This window comes from Pelodiscus sinensis, chromosome 2, assembly GCF_052426305.1.
Source record: "Pelodiscus sinensis isolate ZL-2025 chromosome 2, ASM5242630v1, whole genome shotgun sequence".
NCBI lineage: Eukaryota > Metazoa > Chordata > Testudines > Trionychidae > Pelodiscus > Pelodiscus sinensis.
The window spans coordinates 96596660-96619090 of record NC_143053.1 but is presented as its reverse complement, the minus strand read 5'-3'; the positions used below and the strand labels follow the sequence as shown (position 1 = coordinate 96619090).

The window sequence follows — 22431 nt, the reverse complement described above, 5'->3', positions numbered from 1 at the left end:
GTTTGGAATTCCTAGCACACAGCATAGCTTTGATTTTTAGGCCATCACTTAGACCATAAAAACTCCCTACAAGTGGTTAAATAAGAATATTGAAGCTGAATGCTTACTTTATTTCTGAGAAGAGAATTTTTGTCATTGATATGTAACTGTAAAGTTTGCATCAGGGGGGAGCTTTGGAGCGGCAACAGTTACTAATTAGTGACCTATGTCAAATGTTCTGATATTTTACTTCCCTCTGATGAAATCTGAGTAGTGGGATCTTAGGACAACGTCAAGTTGTAACTAAAATAAGATTCTGGACAATAATTTTGTTTTAAAACGTTGCATTTGCAGGAGGCTTCATCTTTAAAGCTCCCCTTTTGCTCTGCCTAGCTTCAGCCATAACCACGTTAGCAGCAGCAGCAGCACTGAGATGTGCGGGTAATCACTGCTGCTAAGTTTGACTGTAACATACATCATCACATGGCAGCGCCGGTGCTGCACCGGCTTTGTAAAGCAGAATCGCTCTGCCAACGCAGGCCTCCTTCCTGGCACTTGGTGGAAAAGGGGGAGGAGAGAACTTAATTTAAGGGTTAGGACTCTGCTCTGTTTTTCTTTTTCTGTCCCCTCCTTCCCTCGCCCTCCCCCCGGAGTTCCCGAGCGGCTGCTACTGCTCTTTCTAACGCGGCCAGTCCCCCTCCTCTCTGGATACCTACAGGGGCGACAAGCGACGCTAGGTGGCGCGCTGCGACCGCTGTTGGCGTGTGGGGCAGCGTATTTCCAGAGACAGCTGCCGTGTGTGTGTTTGGGGGGGGGGGGGGGGGGGGGGGGTGCAGGGGATGCCAGGGCGCAGGAATAATCGCTGTACTAAATGAGGAAGGAGCTTGTGCCTAAGCGAAGAGCGGGCTTTAAAGGGCCAGAGACAGGAACCCGAGGGGCTCGCCCCTCACGAGGCCGCCCCGAGGGCTGAAGAAACCGAAGCGCGCTCCGCAGTGCGAGGTGCACTCGGGTTTCCACGCTGGCGGCTACCCCGTGGCCCTCTTGCAGTTCCCACTGACCCGGGGCGTGGGCTCTCGACGCGCAGGGGAGGCATCAGCGCCACTTTGCCGCCATCTGTTTCGGGGGCTGGTCTTGGGACAGGGAGCCCCGCGGCCACCTCCTTTCCCCCGGGGGGGGGGGGAACTTCAGCCCCTTTGCTTCGTCTCTTCCGAGGGGTGCCAAGCCCCGGCCGCAGAGCGTTCGCCCCCGCCGCTCTGCCCCCGCCAGGACACTGGCTGGGGCGATCCCCCGAGGGCAGGGCTGGGAGGTGCGAGCTGGCGAGGGGAGGGGTGTCTATCCGGCGCGCTCTTCAGCCCCTGCGCCTGGTGTGCGAGGCAGTGACGGGTGCGTGCGAAAGGGAGGGAGGGGGGATGGTTGGCAATGGGCGGGAGAGACTGAGGCGAGCCCTGCTTCCTTTTCTCTCTGCCAGCCCGATCTCCGCTCATTTTCTCTAAGCAATACCACTCCACGGACAGCTACCTAGCCAGCCCTACGCGCCCAGCATGGACATACCAGGTAATAGCCCGGCGCTCCCTGGCCCCCTTAAAATATGCATGGGGAGGAGGGATGGGGCAGATCCCCGGGAGAGGGGGGGCATGCAGTACAGAGATTTGAATTTGTGTGGAAGAGGGAGGGTCGCTAGAGGCAACTTCTCAGCCAGCCTGATTTGGGTTGGGGGCTTTCTTGGGGTTTCTTTCCCCTGCCCAAGAGTTTCGCGAGCCGGTGCACAGCTCCCAGCTGAGCTGGCCGGCGGAAGAGATTAAAAGTCGAAATCGGTGTCTACAGTCTCCGTCCTTTCTGTAGAAAGTGCTCGCCGCTCAAGGGGCTTGGCAAGAGCGCCCGGCGATGACTGGGCTGTGCCAGCGCCTGGCGTGGCAGCAGGACGGGGTATCTTAGTGTACTGCCAATGCTTTTCCAACTCGATCGCCCCTCTCCACCAGGAGCCGAGAGCGCGCAGGGCGCATTGCGCGGCTGGCCGGGGAGCGCTCCGGGCGCTGTGGGGGACCTGGGTGAAACCTGCATCCCTCGCACCTGAGCGGCTGGGTCAAAAAGTCGAGCTAGGGGCGCTGCCGCGGAGTTGGAACCCCCCCCCCCCCACGCCTTCCGCGGGGGTAGCTCGGGATCTGCCCGTGGGTTTCGCCCTGATTCCGAGGCTAAAAGTGCGGGGTGTGTGAAAATCATAAGAGACAGCCACCAGGCACTTTCCCTTGCAATCAAAACCTGGGGCTGGGGAGGGGCGAAGAGGTAGGGCAGTACCAGCCACCTTTGGAGGGGGGAGACCTCTGGCATGGCACGTGGGCATCTCCTGGACCTCTGCCCACTTAGTGCCCCCTGCCTGTGCCAGGAGGGGAGTGGGTGTGCGCCTGCCGGGTGGTGCGGGGCTGGCAGGGGTCTCTCCCTGGATCGCTGGCTGATTGCTCTCTTTACCATTGCCAGGCTGTGCGCCGCCCGCCCTGTGAGGACGCCCTGTTGCCCTGCCCGCAGGAGGAAGACTCGGATCTACAGCCCAGCGCCAGCCAGCGGCCCCGGAGCAAGAGTAGGGGAGGAGATAGGCGCAGCCTCCCCTCCCCATCCCTTTCTCCCCCCCGCCCCGCCTTGCGCCCTCATGCCGGCGCGCAGCCAGAGCGGGAGCTGCTGCTGGCCCTTGCTGAAGATGCCGGGGCTAGGGCGGCGGGGGGCGCTGCCGGAGCCCGCGGGCTGCTGCTCCTGCTTGGCGGCGGCGCTGGCCCTTCTGCTGCTGCTGTTGCCCGCCGGTTGCCCGGTGCGGGCGCAGAACGACACGGAGCCCATCGTGCTGGAGGGCAAGTGCCTGGTGGTTTGCGACTCCAGCCCGTCGGCGGACGGGGTCATCACCTCTTCCCTGGGGATCTCCGTGCGCTCGGGCAGCGCCAAGGTGGCCTTCTCGGCCACCCGGAGCACCAACCATGAGCCGTCCGAGATGAGCAACCGCACCATGACCATCTACTTCGACCAGGTCAGCCAGCTCCTGGTCTAGCCTGCCCTCTCCACCTCCACCCCCAGCGCTAGTCGCCCACTCCCTCCCCGCTGCCTGCCCCCCACCTGCGGGCTCCCTACGCCCGCGTCCCAGCCGCCGCGTGGAGTTTGCAGAAAGCATCGCCCCGGCTGGGCAGCATCAGCCTCCCGAGGAAGAGTCTTCCAAACCTTTGCATTGGGAACCGGCTTCTGCTGCGCCAGGCCAAGCCGCCTCTTCCAGCCATGGAGCCCAATGCTCCCAGCTAATATTTTTTCATGGGAGTTAATGGACCGAGGGCGTGCACGGTTCAGACTCAGTTCCGCTGCTTGCTAAGGATGGCATCCAACAGAGCAAAGCCCGGGCTAAAGTGTGTGTGTGTGTGTGTGGGGGGGGGGGGGGTCAGTGACTCTGCCCATCCCGAACGTATTTGGCAACGCTGTGGCATCTCTCTTGAAGGGGTTTCGGAGGGGGGGGGTAGCCCTGTTAGTCTGTAACTTTTAAAAAAAGGAGTAGTCTTGTGACACCTTACAGACTACCAATATATAAATAGAATCATGAGCTTTCGTGGGCAAAGCCCACTTCTTCAGATGAGATGAGCTTGAGTGAAGGGTGTTTCTTCTCTTGCGGTACCAAGGTAGCCAACAGCTGTGTAGGGAAGGAGTAGGTTAAGTGTGATTTATACAGAGTGCGGAATAGCAATCCTGTATGAGAAGGCACGGTGAGCTCTTTCTGTTTGCATCGTTTTTCCTGGATCCCGGTACCGTTCAGCGAGATGTTATTGCTGCCACTGGAACTGATGTGTGCTGTTCTGATTAGGGAATGTGTTGATTTTTGGTCTGCAACGTAATTTATTCTGTTGCATCTGTATCTGGAAGTAGTTGTATCTTAAAAACAACCAACAACAACAAATCAGCTACAGATTAACTAAGGAATCTTTGCGGTGATATCGGAGAGAGAAAGGGATTTCTGAACATAGTTTATTGTATATGTTTAGCTTTCATCAATCGGTTCAAACTTCATCTCCATGTTTCCACAGTAATGATGCTTTTTTCTTTTTTTCCCTGTGGTGTTCATTTTTTTCTTTAGTTCATTAGGGCAAAGAAAGAGGATTAGGGTTTTGATTTTTTTAGGAGTGTAGTCTTTTTTTTAAAAAAAACAACAACAACACTGGTTTCAGTTCAGAAAAAAGGCAGAATAAGGATCAAAGCCTATAAATCTAAGAGGATGATAGAAAATACTGAAAAGAGAGAGAACTGTCAAGACCCTTCTCCCCTTCATAATCTCAACCCTCAAATAGGAAACACTCCAGACTGGGATCACCAGTCTTCTGAGCAATAGACTGAGAAATAAATGGAAATAGAAAGAAAAGAAATAAGAGCTTAACAGGACTCTGGATGTTCTTTCCCCCTTCTCTGCTTCTTAAAATGACTCTTTTAAGTTAACAAGCACAGAGAACAGTAATCCAGAGAATATTGCAAGAAAGATTGTGCAAAACCAGGGGAAGAATAGAGAATAAGAAAGTGATTCAGAAAGCCCTTGTCAGCCAGCTTCATAGTTCTGTTTGCCATAGGTGGTCTAATCTGCCCTGGTTTTATTGTTATTTCAATAGCTTTTCTAAACAGAATTTGAAGGATTGATTTTTTCCACTTGCCTAGTTGTAGATAATGAAATGTGGACACATTCACATTCACAGAGTGGGTTTTATCATTGTCCAGTTAAAGTATCCAAACAATTTGTAAATAGATTTCTGAAAGAGGAGACTGGGCAGACAGAAGAACTGGGGCCTCATGTTGATCCCATTGACTTTAATGCAAATTTGGTCTTTATCTTCAGTGGAAGCAGGAGTGGGCCTCTCTTGTAGTGGCTGTATAGATGCTGTTATTTTGTTAGGCATTTAGATCAACTCATGTTTCTTTGTCAGACTGATTTCCTCTCAAATGTAATTATGGCATATTGAGAGCATTCTGAAAAATAAAAACACAAACAAACAGTAACAAACCCCAAACAGTTTCTTCCCATAGATTCTCTCCTGCCCCTTTCCACTTTAACTTGGTGTAGAAGGTCACCTTACCGTATTCTAATTGTATGAGTACATTCCCTTGTAACAGTCTTTACTATTCCATCCTCCAGGTTCTGAGATCACCAGAGCTGCTTCCAGTAGCTATAATGCATCCCACTTATTTATTCAAGTCTGTTATAATTGGTACCAGTTCTCCAGAGGGAGGGAAAGAGAGGAGTGAATTGGCAGAAATGATATATAATTCCTCCATCACTCCTCTCAGCTAAAACAGTTTTAAGTTTTATTATATATTTGTTTAACACATTAAACTTAGGGCATGATTCCTTCTAAAAGTGTCATATAAAATCCATTGCACATTTTCTTAACAATTACTAGGCCTTCTCTTTGTCAGTGGTAATATGCCTTTCCCTCTTTTCCCTTACTGAGGCTGTGTTCATGTTTTCACTCAGTCTAACAAGATTTGGGTTCATCACTGTGTAACTAAATTAGTTTATGAACCACAATACTTTTTAAATGCCTTGGAAATTGACTTCTTCCCCCTGCGGTACAATTTAATTATGTCACAATTACCACGTCCAATGGGCTTTATATAGGTCATGGACCCGATGTAGATTTTTTTTTTTTTTTTGGCACTCAACTGATTTATCTTTGTTTGTTTTCCAGGTATTAGTTAATATTGGCAACCATTTTGATCTTGCTTCCAGTATATTTGTAGCACCAAGAAAAGGGATTTATAGTTTCAGCTTCCATGTGGTCAAGGTCTATAACAGACAAACTATTCAGGTGGGTAGCAATTTAAACATTCTATAGAAGATTTTTCTTCCCTGCACTCTCTTTGCTTTGAAAATTTTGACCTATGAACTCTAGTTAGTATATAAAAGTACAATGCCTGAAGAATTGACTGTTTATTAAAGAAGACTTTTTTTTGTCTGCTGCTGTAATAAAATGATGGAACAAAATAAGAATGATCATTGATTAGTTTTAGATCAGCTCAAACTTGTTGCTTTTGAGAGTGAAAGGTTAATTAAGTACACGAACAAAAAGTGAATATTGAGAATACTCAGGTTTTTTTGTCTCTCTGCATTTTAGGTAAGTTTAATGCAAAACGGCTACCCAGTGATTTCAGCTTTTGCAGGAGATCAGGATGTTACCAGAGAAGCAGCCAGCAATGGAGTCTTGCTCCACATGGAGAGAGAAGACAAAGTGCATCTCAAACTGGAAAGGGGTAACCTCATGGGAGGGTGGAAATACTCAACCTTTTCCGGCTTCTTAGTCTTCCCGCTATAAAAGAAGGCTGAATAGGAGCCAGATTCTTAAGCAAGAACAAGGATTGAGTCGTTGATGACACCCTGAACCTGGCAGAACATGACAATATTTCCAACCACGCAATCAGACTGTCATGTTAGAAGAATGATAACCTTCTAAACTCCAATATTTGCTTTGAAAATTGACAATTCCTCGGGAAACCTGCGCCTCTAATTAGTTTTAGATGACAGTGATCTTTAGGAGAAATGAAAATATCGACCTGAGCAATTTGTACCTGTGATTGTAAAGTCAATTTCGGATTTCATTGTTGGGATCATTGACTTTTTTCGTTCTTTTGGTTGTTGTTGTTGTCTTGATGAGACAAGTAAGTTGGACCACAATCACTTGTCAAACGCTCCAGAGCCAGAAGAGTACACCACCTGATGAAGTGTTCTTTCAATGATTTTTTCTTTGTGTTGTATAGCCTTACAGAAAAAATGGCTTCAGTCTAAGTCCTGTATTTTCTGGGGGAGGGGGAATTCTGGACATTGTTGTGTCAAGAAGTGCTTTATCCAGTGAAGCAAAATTTGCACGATTGGAACCTATCTTGTTTTGTGTTCATATTTTTCATCAGCAACTTATTTTTTATTTTCTGATATTTTTGTGCTAACAATTGTAAGCTAGATTGATCAATAAGACAAAACAAAGCACATATATACTTTGTAGCTCCAAGTAAAACTAACCAATGAACAATTCTATCTGCACTTTACAGATGCATCCAGAGAGGGAATAACATGATTGTTGAGTTAATCTCAAATCTGTAAAGAAACTGACATTTCTGAATTATCCTGACATTTCTAGAAGCAACAGTAGAGGCTTTGAATATCTTATCTGACCATATTCTACAATATATTATTTCTTTGCATTACTGAGTGTATTTTGGTACTTTTCTCTGATATTTATTCATTTATTTATTACATTTGCTCATTAATGCTTGGGTACAGTTTGTGGGAGCACTGAAAGATGACAGACCAAACTCCTTCTTCTCCAAGTTAAATAAAAGAAGATCCCTGATTTTCCCACCAGGATCAGGTATATCATCAGTTACCACTATTGTTTTTGACAGCGTATGGGAGTGGAATGTCAGAGGCCTGAGGCTGTGAAACTGGTTTAAGGTGTATATAGCATCAATGAATGCATCACAGAATTATATCATTTATTTATTTATTTGTTATCTATGTATGCTTCTCCTCTTAGCACACAGGCTCCAAAGAGATCTGGGTGCATACTCCATCCAGTACTGTATGCCATGAAAAATAATGAATTCCAAGTGATAAAAGATGAAATCTCAGGTTGAATTTAAATTCATCCTTTTTCCGTCAATGTAACCAAAATGCTGACTAACTTAAGATTCAAAATAAATGGGTTTGATGTCCATCTTGTTTTTTCACTTCTATATATAAGGGTCAGAGGATTAAATGATGCACTAGGAAATACTGCAGTTTGTGCTTATTCAGCTTCTTGGAGAGATTTGATTGGATTTGATTTGTCTTGCTATTAAGTCTATAAGTAATTTGCATATTTAATTGTTATAGTTTGCCAGATTCTCCCCCCACTACAAACATAATGCAAAGACATTTGCAACATGTTAAAGGCGGATGTAGTGCATTTCAAAATTATGATGACCATGTAGTTTTCATTATAAATTTATCATTAAAGGGACACTGCCTATTTAATAGTCATATTCTTTTAAAAACAAAGTTGCTCTAATACCTCAGGCTATTAAAACTGAAGAAATTACAAAAGCTTACAGTATTTTCACCATTTATGCTGTTTGTTTACTTTGGGCACTTCACTTATCTTGATAAGGAAAAAAGACCAGTCAACTTAGATTTTGTTTTTAATCAGTTGCGCCGTCTCATGCACCAGCACACTGCTGCAATGATTTAATTTCAAACTCTTCAGGAGAAGGTTCAAATCAAAGGAGAAAGCTAATTCCAACAGAATAAAAAGAAACAATGAAAACAATTGTATCAAAATTTAACAGTACAAAAGTCATGTGCTTCTTTTATCTATTTTTTTAGTCTCAAAGATTTTATAGATGGCTGTGAACAAGTAGACAGTGAAGTAGGAGCAAGGTACTGTATTGAGCTTAGAGTGTTTGAGATATCCTCTAATTTCCAAATCCTCTTGCTGTTATCAAGTATACAGTCCCATTGACTTCAGTTTGATTATTTATGTGAGCATGGTCCTGACTCTTGTCTCAGCCAAGAGGTTCCAATTAACAAGAGGAACCCTTCCCAAAATTAGAGATATTGTGACAAGTTACTTAGGCCATTGTGATTGCTGAATTTCTGGTAGAATCTCCTTTGTTCCTCCAAGTGCATCATCTCTACCTTGTCCATTTATTTAAAAATAACGGAGAGAGCATGATTTTAGTCTTTCTCTGAGGTGGAAGAAGAACTCTGATTTATTGATCTATTATGTTTTTCCTAGTCTTGCACCCTGCTGCTAAGGAATGGAGTTAGAAAAGTCATATAAAATGTTAAAGACAAAATAAATAGCGTGTTTTATTCTGTACTAGCTATACTGAGTACCGGTTTTCTCTTCCCAGAGAATTCTCTGAAATTCTTAGCTTTCTTCCCCTTCTGTTTACTAAAGTAGTTTCTGAGTCTGTAGAGGGCCAAGTCTGGTTTTCATTGAAGTCATTGGGTGCATCAATCTCATCAGTATCAGAGACATGAGACACACATTGCGAAACTCAACAAAAAAATAAACCAAACTTGCTAAAGAAAGTCTCCTAATGTAGCAGTCATCATCAGAACATTTAATTTAAATACAATTGAGGAAAATAACCTAATTTCACTGAATGCAATTTGAGTTTGTCATAAATGATTCTGTAAAATTCCTGTTGGTAAGCAATATGTGTGTTATGGTACGTCTACACTTGCACTTGCTTGACCAAGCTTTTGTGGTGCATAGGCACATTGCATTAAAAAACATAAAAGACAAAATTGTGCCAGGGCAAATGAAAGTATGAATGCTGCTTTGTTGGTAGGAGCATCATACTGACAACAAAGCCAAACCCATTTGTTGGGAGTGGAAGTATTCTGTCGGCAAAAGTGCCAGCAAGCAAGGAACATTTGGTTTCTATTGGAGAAGCTTCTATTTACCCTTGACCAAACTGGCAAAGTATATGACAGATTTTTAAAAACCCAGCATAATTATTGAGCTAGTTATACCATTTTCATGGGGGCTAATTTATCTATATGAGTCTATGAAAATAATATTCACTATAAATATGTTAAATAGACAGTGAATGGCCTGAGACAATTTTCATTTCTGGTCAGTGGGGCCACTTTAGACGTAGCATAAAGTAATGTGACTTCAATTGGCTGTAGTGTTGTATTTGGCCTAATAAGTAAAGGTCTTTGTTTAATGAATGAGTCTACTGCTAAATACATATTGTTGATAGATCAGACTTTTTCTTGATTTTTAATTCCAAATATATGACAAATAGTAATTTAATCATAATAAAAATATATGTTCTATGTTTTATTTTTCTAACAAATATACAGATCAAATGCTGCAAGTAAAGTAAATAGCACCCCAGTGAGATATCGCAATCCAATTAATATGAATTCAAAATAAATAGAAAAACCTGCATCAATTGAAAAGTGGCATAGTTAAGCACTATTGTTGATAGATCTGACTCTTTCTTGATTTGGTATGCAGTTTCATCCATCAGAATGATTGAATTTTATCATCAGTGACTACCTGCTAAAAAGATCATTTTAGATTATGTTATAAACTCCTGGTGTTATCTGGTGGATGACATAATATCTTTTAGACTAGCTTTTGCTGCTGAAAGAGATAAGTACATCATAACCACAATTATTTACAGAAAGGTTGGTTGGCCTTAACACAGGGAATCCTTTGATTTATTTTTTTTATAATTAATTATCAGCAAAATGAAAGTCTGCTTTCTTAGCAAAATAAACAATTATCTTCTGAATTAAAAGGCCAGTCCTGCTTTCCTTAATTGCATGTGCAATTCTGATGATTTAAAAAGGACTATTTGGATGAACAAGGTGGGCAAGATTATGCCTACATTGAGGAAGTGTAGACATTTGTCAGAGTCAGATCCTGCTTACTTTTAAAAGCAGTAGCAACAATTCTGTTGTTATCAGTGAGAACCCCACTGGCAACAATCTGCATTTTAAAAGTGTCATGGTAATTGATCACAGCCCTGCCAATGCAACAAATGCTATATTAGAGAAAGCTCTTTTAACTCACTGTTTTCTAAAGAAATCTTCAAAACCAACACTTCTCTGGTTCTGTACAACCTTGTAAACCATATGTATGTTTTTGTTCCCTGTTAGCCCTTACTGGGGCCATCCAAAATGAAGTCAATATGTTTATATCATGCTTTTCTGAGCTTTACTATGAAAATATGCAGTGAATGTGGCGTTCACACAACATTCAAACTTCTCTACATGACAAAAGAAATCAAATTAAGGACTCTTCAGTAAAATATTCATGAAGATGACACAAACTCAAGTATCTAGGTTAACCCTAAATGTATTCTGTTTCATTACTTCGATTTTTTAATTTCAAATAAATGACAAATAATTAAATGATCATAATTAAAATATCCTATTTTAATGATCATAATTAAAATATATATCCTATGTTTTATTTTTCTAACAAATATACAGATCAAATACTGCAAATAATGTAAATAGCACCTCACTGAGATATTGCAATACAATTAATATGAATTCCAAATAAATAGAAAACTTGCATCAATTGAAAAGTGTCATAGTTAAACACTAACTAAAAGGAAATGCCAAAATTCAGGTAGCCATCTTAACGATAGAGATTGCTGCCATTTCAACTATAATAATGATCAATGTAATCTTTAAGTATGGAAATGTTAAAAAAGTTACACTGAAATATATTGTGATGTGCTTTATTGAAACTGTATTGACTTTGCAGAAATAGAACCTGTCATATAGGTAGCTGCTTTCACTATACTAGGCATAATGGAATTGATGGTCATTACTTCTAATGGATCCTTTTGGCTATGTGTGTGTGTGTGCAACGTGTGCAATGTATTGGGGGAGGAGGTACCAATGTATAGCATTTGGTTATGAACCTTGTCCTTTATTTCACCTAAGTATTACTTAAAAAAAAAAAAGATTTTCTGATATTTAATGATAGGTTCCGTAAAACTGTAGGCTCAGAGAGCTGCCACCATATTGAATATAGGATTTGATGTATGATAAATTATATAAAGATGATCTTTCTTCTCTCTAGCAAACTATTTATCCTAAAGTGCAAAACTTTCCTAGCTTTCTCGAGAGAGTTTTTTAGTGTAATTTCTAAATGCATCTGCATGGGAACTGCCAACACAAAACATATTCTCTGTCCCTTTTTCTTCCAAACTGACCTTGTGTTATCATTAATTATCATGATCTTGATTGGTACAATAATGGTACCCTTTATCTTGACTATTTAGTACAAATGAGTTTTTCCAATAACTTTATATGCATATGTGACATAGTAGGGGTGCCTTGCTGGTGGCTAGGCTTAGTCAGTGGGCTGTGGATGACCTGCACTGGTGGCTATTTGTAGCATGGCCCAGCAAGACAGTGGATGAGTCACTAAACAAGTGTCTCATAACCTGTCAGATGAGTTGCCTCCCAGGGAGAGAGACAAAGGGAGGAAGGTGGGGTCCAACCCCTGGATGGGAGCAGGGCTGGAAGAGAGTTGAGTTTCTGTCTGGGAAGCAGGGGAGAAGGGGCTAGGGAGGGGGCTAGGGAGGGCCCAGCCACCCCCATCTAAAGGGGGGGGTGACCAAGATTAGGAGCAACCCCAGTTCCTGTAACCAGATTACGTTTGTGCTGTGCTGTATCTTGGAGAAGCAATAAACTCCCTCTATTCTACTGGCTGGCGGAGTCTATTCATGCCACTACGGGGGTGCAGGAGACGGGAAACCCCAACGCGCCGTCACAGTATATAAAAACAAAGACTCGCCTTTTCCTTTCCAAAGATTTCCATTACTTCCTAGTTCTAACACAAAATTACATTCACACCATTCTCTTCTCAAGAACTTCTTGAGACCCGGTACTTCTCAATATATCATTTGGGACAAAATTCTTATTTCTTGATTCATTTTAAGAAAGACTATAAAATACCTTATACTTAAGATGGAGCATTTTTTATAATGTTTTCAGTACAGCATGTAACCTCTCATTCATATTTTGATGACTTGTCCATTCAGATGACTATAGCTTCAGAGTTCTGTGCACTAGACACATGAGCTTGCAGATTTGTGCTCAAAGCACCCATTTAACTGGTTAATAAAGAACAGAAAACAAAAACAACTAAAATAGAATGTTTGTGAATCAGTGAGTTCTGGTAAATATTTTTGATCCTATTAAACCTATTTCCCAGAGGGAAAATTTGCGTATTAGTGGTGAACCTATAGCTCCGGATCCTCCTGGTTCTCTTAAAACATCCAATGGCTAGAGGTGCTAAAAAACTTTCTGAATCCTTATAGAGCTTTTTCATGTAAATATAAACCTTGGAGCACAAATGTTAAAAGGCAGAAAAGGGTAACGAGAAAAACAGTTCCATGTATTCCATTTAGGTGTACACGTGAAGCTGGAGAACTTTGCCTAGCAGTAACCTCGGGGAGGTTCTTGCATCCTGTGGCCCTAGCATCTCCCCTGATGATAGAACAGTGTCACTATCCCAAAGCCCTCGGTTTCTTCTTGATACCTTTAGCCAGAGTCGGTGCTCAGCATGGGCAGAGTGTGACTTCCATATTCGGGGATGCTGGATGTGAATGGGTTACATGAGCACTGGAAGCTCCCTAGAAGTAGAGGGGCCACTGGTTCCTGGCCCATGGCCACACCCACTGCTCCATCCTGAGGACAACTCCTGTTCTGCCTCCTCCCCTGATATGCCACCCACACTCTACTTCAGGTCAGGTCTACGACTTAGGGGAGGTGGTGAAAAGGTGCAAACAGCGGGTGGAGCAACTCCTCAGGGAAAGAGACAGAATAAGGACAAGATTAGGAGCAACAGGAAAAAGGACAAGTGCTGTGAGCGGGTCTTAGGATGCATGCAGGTCTATGACCCAGAGGCCCTTCTGACAGTGGTGCTTCAAAGCTGGTGGGCTGGCACGCTTCCAGATGTCAGGGCACCACATCATGTTTCAGGTGGCTTAGCCTCCTCTGGCCTCTTATCCCACTGCCCATGGGTCTTGTGGTGTTTTTACCTCACATTTTCATTCTCAGTTTTCTGAGTCTTTTTTTCTCCCCCATTTAGATAATATTTAGTAGTACTTCAGGTTTAGTTTAGTGCCAGTTAGGTGAGGTGGCTGTCATATGTCATGTTCTCACCTGGGTTCAAGCATCGTGTGCTGTGTGGTGTATCCCAAAAGTGATTGCCACATGCGGTGCTTGTTATGGATTGGTGAGTAATTGAAAGGAGTATTCAGATGGATAGAAATTTACAGCTGAAGCAGCATCTTCTGGAGCAGACCATGAGGCCTACCTCTGCGTCAAAGCCCTGATCTGGTTGGCAGTCACCTTTGAATGCCACTCCAGAGCTGGAGCCCACTGTTTCCCTCAAGAGAAAGAAGAAAAAAAATTCCATCCTCTGGTATGGCAAGGATGAGGTCCCATAAGATTAATCAGGACTTCTCCAGGGCCTGAGGAGTCACTTTCTCATCTTCTAAGAGGTTTGCTGACCACTACCATACAGGATGGAACATGTCTATCTAACTCCTCTTCAGTATGGTGCTAAGATCAGTGAGAAACTATATCATTAACTCCTGGTCCTGACATGGGGCATCTGCTGAGTTTGGTATTGATGATGTTGGCATCCGTGTCTATTGTCTTCATGCAGGTAGCACATCAGGCAGCTTCCTGCTTTACCTCTCTGTGCCTGACTCTAGTCCCAGAGTTTTTCAGTGTCATATTTTCTACCGCTTCATCCTCTGTTGTGCCCTTGGTACATTCTGGTTGTATCACAGAGTTGCCATGTTCATCAGTATCCCAGCTTGTGTCACCAACATCCCCAGATGTGGAATGAAGTCGGCTACCATCCCTAGCACAGCGGGACCACTTGGTGCAGGTGCACCTCCTAACTTCTTCATTGCCATTGTAGCAGAGCTGGTTCCCTCATTGTCACCAAAAAATCTTTGGGAATTGTCAATATACAGATTAAGGCTCATCCTCTACTTTGTCCTCTCCTGATCAGCAGCAGAGAGCATGATCAGATCACCATTGGCACCAAAATCAGAGTTGTTCCTACAGTCAGGACATGAGCTCTTGCCCTGATGCTTACTGGATTTTGTAGTTCAAGACCAAGATCCATTACTAGCACAGCAAACTGCTTCTTTGTGTGGAGAACTCTTGTATTCTGGGCTTTTCCTCTCCAGTATCTGAGGGCTTTAAGGAATAACAGGGCATCCTTACAAATGTGGGCACTATATTAATCATCCAGGATGAATTTCTGAAGGTAGGTCTATAACTGAGATACCTCTAGTCCACCACCTCTCTCCACAGCTGGCTCCGCTTTCTGCCCGGGGTGGTCCTCCTGCCTTTAGCCCAGCTGGGCTGTCAGCCCTGACTGGGCTGCTGGACACCACCCCTCACCTTCAGATCCATCTGGTCCTGCTTCCGCTGGCCCTGAGCCCGCTGTCAGATGCATGACCTGACCCCAGCCCCAGTTCCAGCCTCACACCAACCCTATCCCCAGGCACCAGCTCTGGCCTCAGCCCCACTGCTGCTGCCCTGGCCCTGGACAGGCTACCGGACACTGGTCCTCTTGTACCACTGCTGCTGACCCTCTTGCCAATAGACTCCTGCCCCTGGATGTTGCTGTACCAGAGAGTCTACGTTTTTGGAGGTGCAACCTGTACAAGGAAAACATTTGAATTGCTGTCTTCGATGGCAGAGTTGCCTTACATGCATTTTTCCAAAGACACAATAACCATGTGGACACACCCTAAGTTTTCACCTAAAGTGGCTTCTCAAATCATATTACTAAACCAACTTATATCTGAACCAAGTTATATTACTACCAGCATTCAACCCCAGATTAGCAGCATCTTCACACTTTGGATGTAAGGTGATATGATTTTTAATGTGGATCTGACTGAACCTTTTCATTCTTTGTCTTGTCTCTTTGTCTCTCTCATATGTCGGTCAAATGAAGCCACAGTTTGTATGCTCAAACAAACTTTGTGTGGCATACTTCCTGTATCATGACAGTGTACAAAGTAGCTCAGACTGTACCTCTTCATTTCATTATGTTGGTGGTGTTTCTAAGTCACATTCATATCATGGATCTTTGCAGGGTTGCTACTTGGTCCTCTACATATATGTTTACAAATCATGGTGCCATTACTACTAGATCCAGATCAGGTACACATTTTGGAAAGGCAGTCCTGCAGTCTTTGTTTACACAGACTCCAAATTCAACCTTCCACTCATGTGTCACCTACATGCAAAACATGGCTGTTTCAACTTGAAAAAGAAAAAAATGGTTACTTACCTATATAGTAACCGCTGTTCTCTGGAATGTGATGCAGATATGTGTTCTACAACCCACCTCCACTGCATCTCTATCAGTGTCTCTACTCCTAATGTTAGAACTCAGAAGGATTGGTGTGGCATGGCCTTTAGATAGCCAGGGCAGGGGCTAGGACCAAAGGGTTTTCAAACATATGAGTGATCATGAACAGCAGTAAGGAATAGAGGATATAGAAAATAGGAATAGCAAATGGGTTTCTCCAAGAGCAGGAAGGTCACATGTCTGTTCTTTGCACTTGTTTCAACCCCTGAATATACACATTCATTATAGTTGTAAGCGTATCCAAAATTCTAAAACAGAGCCCTGACACTATTTTAGTTGCCACAGTAATGTTAATGAGATCAAGCATGTACACATCATTAGCAACTAAACTGAATGTTTGGTAAAGGATAATGGATTCAATAGAAGTTGTTGTCAGGTAAGTAAAACAGTGTTCCCATCAAATGTGGCAATACATAGTAACAAATTGAACTCCTTTAGACAAAGCCATGCTACTTACACAATTAAAGAAGCCAAACAAAGATCAGGTTGCATCTTCCATAACTAGGACCTCTAGTTTAATGCGTGATTGCAATGAGGGAAAATGTAATGTCAATTCATCTAACCAATAAGTCAATTTGGATTGTGGTTTCCCCCTACCTCTCCAATCAGGAAGGATTCTCAATCAGGAAGTAACTCAGTTATTTTAAAATAGGGGTTACAGATACATTATGCAAAAATATCTACTGCTTTCTCTTATGCGCAAGATGCCTTTTTCTCTCCCTCCATGTCCAGATACAGACAGTCATGACTGCAGGAATATAGGATTTACCTGCATGATGCAGGTTTTCTGATCTGCCTAGAGGTCTGTGGTAAAAGCTCCATAATCTCTAGGGTGATTTCTTTCTGATTGGTTGGTCTCCCATACTCCCAGCTTGGGGATAGAGCAGTCAATCAAAGTTTGCTGTGTTCAGTGAATGGGCAGTCTCCTACCTCACCAAATGTAGCACCCAGCATTACCCTTCTTTTTCCAATCTCTCTTACTGTGTGTAAACAAGGGGTTGGGAGTAGGCAGTAGGGAGGGTTAGACTGCCGCTTTTGCAGGCCTTCATGGAGCAGGTTATTGGCTATGTACTCCCCAGCTTGGAGTGGGACCGAGAGGGACTTATGTACAAATATTCTGCCCAGGAAGGAGAATGCTACCAGGAGTCTCCTCAAGCCTTCATATAAGATAGAGGTAATGAGATGCCCCTAAAGGTGCTGCTATGGTGAGGGAGACGCAGGGCAAAGTGCTACAGTGAGAGGGGGGCGAATAGACTGACATACTGGTAAAGTTGGGCAGAATGAAATGGAGGCACAGTGTGAAAGGGGTGCAATGACAGAACCAAATGGAGCTGAGGGACTGAATTAAATGCTGCCATGGAGGGAAAGAAACTATTATGTAGTGGGGCTATGACAGAGGAAGCAACATAGTAGTAGAGCCAAAGGGATAGAGATTGGAATGTTTTGGGTAAGAAAGAGGCAAAGAATGAGTAGCTTTGGGACAAGAAGGGGATGAATCTGAGAGGAAAGAAACAAAACTAAATATGGAATCAGTGAGTCTGGTGAGGAAAGATACAAAAGACATAACTGGTGAGTGGTATTACTAGCAAAGGCGCACTAGTATTAGTGATTCTCTGACACCACTCTCTCTGACACCACCTGCGTAACGACGCATTTACTTCCTCAATTTGACGATCCCTACCCAGACCTTTTCCTTCAACTGGAGGGATGATGAGAACACCACTTCCGCTTCAAATTCCTTGATCCTTCTTCCCAGCACTGCATAATCTGCTGTGACCTGCTCAAGGTCATTCTTGGCCGTATCGTTAGTTCCTACATGGAGAAGCAGGAAGGGGTAGCAACCTGAAGGTTTAATCACTTTCAGAAGACTCTCTGTCACGTCCTGAATGCAAGCTCCCGGTAAGCAGTACACTTCTCAAGATTGCAGGTCTAGATGGTAGATGGATTACTTAGTCCCTCTTAGGAGGCCATCCCCAACCACCACCACCCATCTTCTTCTTTTGGGGGTGGTGGTTGTGGAACCCCCATCCCTAGGACTATGCATCCCATGCTTTCTGGTAGATGGTGTTCCCTTCTGATTTCTTCCCTGAGAGGTCCCTTTCAAAGCATTCTCCACTGCAGTGCCTGTGGAGAGAGCCTGATACCTCTACAAGGATGGGGGATATCTGAGTTGGCCTTCTTCTCCTTCTACAGGTTACATGCTGCTAATTCTCTTCCTTACCCTGTAGTACCCTGACTGGCTCTCTTCCTTACCCTGTAGTACCCTGACTGGCTCTTCAGCCTGCTGTGCCTGCAGGATTAAATGCTGCCTTCTCTTGAGGAAGTCTTCATCCTCTCCGATAGAACGTAGGGTTGATCCTTGGCCTCAAGTTCTCTAATTTTTTCTTCCAAAATGGTGACCAGCTTGCACTTAGTGCAGATGAAATCCCTTCTGTCTTCTGGGAGGAAGACAAACATGGCATATGCAGTGCAGGTAACAACAACAGACCTATCACCATCCATACCTGGCTTCTTCTGAGAGATTCCTCAGCTGTTATAAAATGCATCCTTGAAGGGTAGGAGTGTAGTGAAAAGATTTTAAAGAATGGCGGGTGTATCTCATCCCCTTCCCAACTCCCTTTCCAAACTCCCTGTTAACAGCCCCTGTTCGCAAGCTCCCTGGTCGCTGACTCACTCCTTTATAAAGCCCTGGACTGCCTGATAGCTTCTCCCCCTGATTAAGGCTCAACCAATGAGCAGAGGCTTCTAGATTTCAAACACTGATTAGAAACTCAAAGCTTCCACCTGCAAGTCACAGCACTCACTCTGTGGCGGGGCAGTGGGGGGGGGGGAGAAGGGAAAGGAGAAAAAATAAACAAAAAACCTAGCACTTGATATATGCCTTGTATTTTATTTCTTCTATCCCACTGCATGCAATTATTTCCAGAGCAAAGAAATCACATCTTTTGTCCCTGTGAGGGAGTTTGAAAAATGTCGGGAATAATTAGACCATCTGGCACTGTAAATCCAACAGAAAGATGTGATCAATGGATCATGGCCTAATTTATCCTATAACTACAGCATTGGAAATACTTCAGCACAAAAGAATTACAAGGGAATGGGATAACATGGAATCATCCCATATTCCTGGTCATCAGTAGGCACAAGGCATAGACAAAATTGGCAAAAACAAGGAGCCTAGTAGCACTTTAAAGACTAACAAAGTAAGAGTAGTAGGGCATAAGATTTTTCTGAGCTACAACTCACTTCTTCCGATGCTGAAGAAAAAAGGGCTTTATCTGAGAGGCAGTCATACTAACCTGACATTTTTAGTTGCTCTATTATTTAGAACTTTTTATTTCAGGATCGTAACAAGTAGTAGGATATCATTTCTCTTCTGCAGTTACATGTATTTATTTACAGTTTAGAATGGGTTTTACTATAGTATCTAAAGGCTCTGCTTAAATCAATGAAGGTATGTCAACACTACAGCGTTATTTCAAAATATCTTATTTTGAAATAGTTAATTCAAAATAAGATATTTCAAAATAGCCATTTACACACAAAATGCATTTTAAAATAGCGTTTTTCTATTTCGAAATAGCGCATCCCCACTGATTGGGCACTCAATCGCATTTAAGTCCAGCTGAAATCAGTTCCAGCAGGTCATCAGGTCAGTAGTTACTTTGTGTGGCTGCTGCCCGAGGCTATCTGAGGCTTGTGCTTAAAGGACCCCCCCCCCCCCCCCCCCCCTGGACAGCCGGTTCTCAGCTTTCCCTGCTAGCTTGTGTACCTCGCTGAAGGACAGCAAAGCATTTTTTTCTCTTTCTGCTTTGGTTGCCCTGACTTGGGACACCACAGCACTCGGCACCATGGAGCCAGAGCTGCCCCTGGGCACTCTGGTGCTCATTTTGAATGTCTTGCTGAAAGACTGTCAGCAATTGCTGGAGTCTGCCTCACAGCACGTGCTGCAGCCCAACCCCCAGGCCCTTTTCCGGACCCTCCTGGGGGACGAGGAGTAGCAGCAGCAGCACCTGGATGCCAGCGTGCCCTGCCACATCTGGCGTCTGGACACCAGCAGTGATTGGTGGGACCACATCATCCTGGAGCACTGGGAAGACCAAGAATGGACCCAGAACTTCAGAATGAAGAAGGACACCTTCCTTGAGCTCCGTGAGTGGCTCACCCCTGCTCTGCAGTGACAGGAGATGCACATGAGAACCACCTTTCCCCTCCAGAAGTGTGTCTCGACCTGTGGAAGCTTTCCACGCCGGACAGCTACTGATCCATGAGGAACCAGTTCGGCATGGGGAGATCCACTGTCGGAGCAGTGCTCATGTAGGTATGGCAGTCTCCAGCCACCGTGATGGAAGGTGGGAAGGTGGGTACGGGGTGCAAGTAGGGGATGGGCTGCCCCAGGGAAAAGGGGGGAAGGTGGTGCAAGTCCCTTCCCTGGGAGGGTTTGTTCTGTCCCAGCCGCACTACGGTCTGCCCGCGGTGGCTAGGATTGCAGGTGGGGTTGCTCCTGGGGAGAGGGTGCAGGACAGTGGTGGGGAAGGAGCACTGTCAGCCACCCTGGCACCCCACTGACTCTCAGTGGTTTTATGTGTCCCTCTGCAGCTGGTCAAGGCCATCAACAGAATGTTGCTCCGCAGAGTCATCCGCCTCACTGATTTGGACGTGGTGATCGAGGGGCTTGGCGCCCTGGGCTTCCCCAACTGCAGGGGGGCAATCGATGGGATGCACATCCCCATCCGTGCCCCAGACCACCAGGCCTCCCTGAACATAAACTTGAAGTGATACTTCTCAGTCATCCGGCAGGGGGGAAGGAAGAGGTGGGAGGGAGAGCAGGAGTGGGAGGAGGAGCGATAGCTGGGGCAGCAGCAGGGGAGAGGCAGGAGGCACCAATCTCTGCACCAGGGTCTGCAGGTGGTTGTAGATGGCACGGCCCTGGGAAAGCAGCTCCCGCCAGCTCTCCCACCGCAGCTCCAGTGCTCCAGGATGCAGACCTGCCTTCGCAGGATCCCCAGGTGCTGCCGCTGGTACTCCTCCTGGTTCCAGGTCACCCTGCTGGCCCGGGTGTTGGAGGCTGTCCTGGGTGGGGTGGTGCGCCCTGCACTCACAGCTGCTGCAGCTGTGGAGAAACAAGAGAAGTGGTCAGTTATCCCTGGGGACACAGTGGGTGAAGCCCAGCCCCTCTCTGCAAGGTGAGGACGGCAGGTCTATGCTCCATCAGAGCCGATGTGCTTGCACACAGGCCATATTTGGCATGTCCTGCTCTTCCCGGGAGTATGAGCTGGCCCGGGACTGCACGCATGCCCCTGTGCTGTATATAGTGGGGGGGGGGGGGGGAGAGGGGATATGTGCCCTTCCTCTGCATAGAGGGGGTTTGTGGAGGGAGGGCCTCATGCAGTATCCCTCCCTGGGGTCAGGAGCATGTCATGTGCCTTCATACATATACACGTGTGGATAACAGGCCAGAGCCCCTGTGTGGCAGCCAGCCAGGGCCACATGCCCAGGGTGTCACGACACATGCACAGGTTGCTGCATGCTCTGTGGTCAGCAAGGCCCACACATGCAGTCCCTGGTCTACCTCTCCCCCTGCTCCCACCCCACATAAGGGGACAGTGATGTCACTCACATATCAAGGCCTCCCCGGCCTCAGAAGACACCGGTGACATGGCTGCTGTGATGCCCCGGGGGTCCTGGGTGAATGCCATGCTCCCTCTAGGCTCCTGCGACTCCTGGCCGTCCTCGTCTTCCTTCTCCTCCTCCTCCATGCCCTGGTTGTCATCCTCCTCCATGCCCTGGACCACGGTCCAAGGCATCATAATAGGGGCAGGGATCTGGGTCAGCCCCTGTTTGGGAGCTGCTCCCTGTGGCCCTGGCATAGGCCTGTTGCAACTCCTTTATTTTCACATGCACCTGCTCCAGGGTGCGCATGTGGCCTTTTGTGGCCAGGCTGGCAGCCATTCACCTGTAGACAGCTATGTTCCTCCATCTAGTGCAGAGATCATGGACATTGGAGGCCTCCCCGCAAACCTGAATGAGGTCCATAGTATCCACACTGGAACAGGAAGGTGCCCACCTTTTGCGGCCTCTGGCAGGCTCCTGCGAGCTGCCAGACTGCTCCAGAGGAGTAGTGGAGGGCTGGGTGCCAGTGGCTTCCTGGCTCATACTGGGCCGGGGCAGCGACTGCTGGCTCTGTGCTGGCAGGTTTGCAGCTGGCACAGGCACTATAGCCAGAGTCTACCCCTTTAAGGGCTCCGGGGCTGAGGGGAGGAAAGGAGTTTTCCTGGTTTGGCCCAGAGTGGCCAGCAGGGCACCCTGGGAAGGACTGGAGGCCCCCTATTTCGAAATAAACGTCTACAGAGCACTTATTTTGAATTAGCTATTTCGAATTTGGAGTTATTCCTCGTGGAATGAGGTTTACCAAATTCAAAATAAGCACTCCGCTATTTCAAATTAATTTTGAAATAGCAGTTTGGCTGTTTAGATGCTGGTAAAGTTATTTTGAAATAAGGGCTGTTATTTCAAAATA

The 22431-nt window shown here is 45.4% G+C and overlaps 1 protein-coding gene across 1 annotated transcript; it reads left to right on the top strand.

The window, feature by feature from the left end:
• The first annotated feature begins 1303 nt into the window (after positions 1-1303).
• Positions 1304-7692, top strand: CBLN2 (cerebellin 2 precursor). Its single transcript, XM_075921050.2, has 4 exons — positions 1304-1533; positions 2455-2992; positions 5676-5795; positions 6102-7692. The coding sequence occupies exons 2-4, from the start codon at positions 2624-2626 to the stop codon at positions 6297-6299; spliced, it is 687 nt and encodes a 228-aa protein (XP_075777165.2). The 5' UTR covers positions 1304-1533; positions 2455-2623; the 3' UTR covers positions 6300-7692.
• Positions 7693-22431: the final 14739 nt, after the last annotated feature.

Coding starts and splice junctions, on each gene's coding strand:
- CBLN2 (XM_075921050.2), top strand. CDS start 2,624: ATGCCGGCGCGCAGCCAGAGCGGGAGCTGCTGCTGGCCCTTGCTGAAG. Junction 2,993..5,675: donor TGACCATCTACTTCGACCAG/GTCAGCCAGCTC, acceptor TTTGTTTTCCAG/GTATTAGTTAATATTGGCAA. Junction 5,796..6,101: donor ATAACAGACAAACTATTCAG/GTGGGTAGCAAT, acceptor TCTGCATTTTAG/GTAAGTTTAATGCAAAACGG.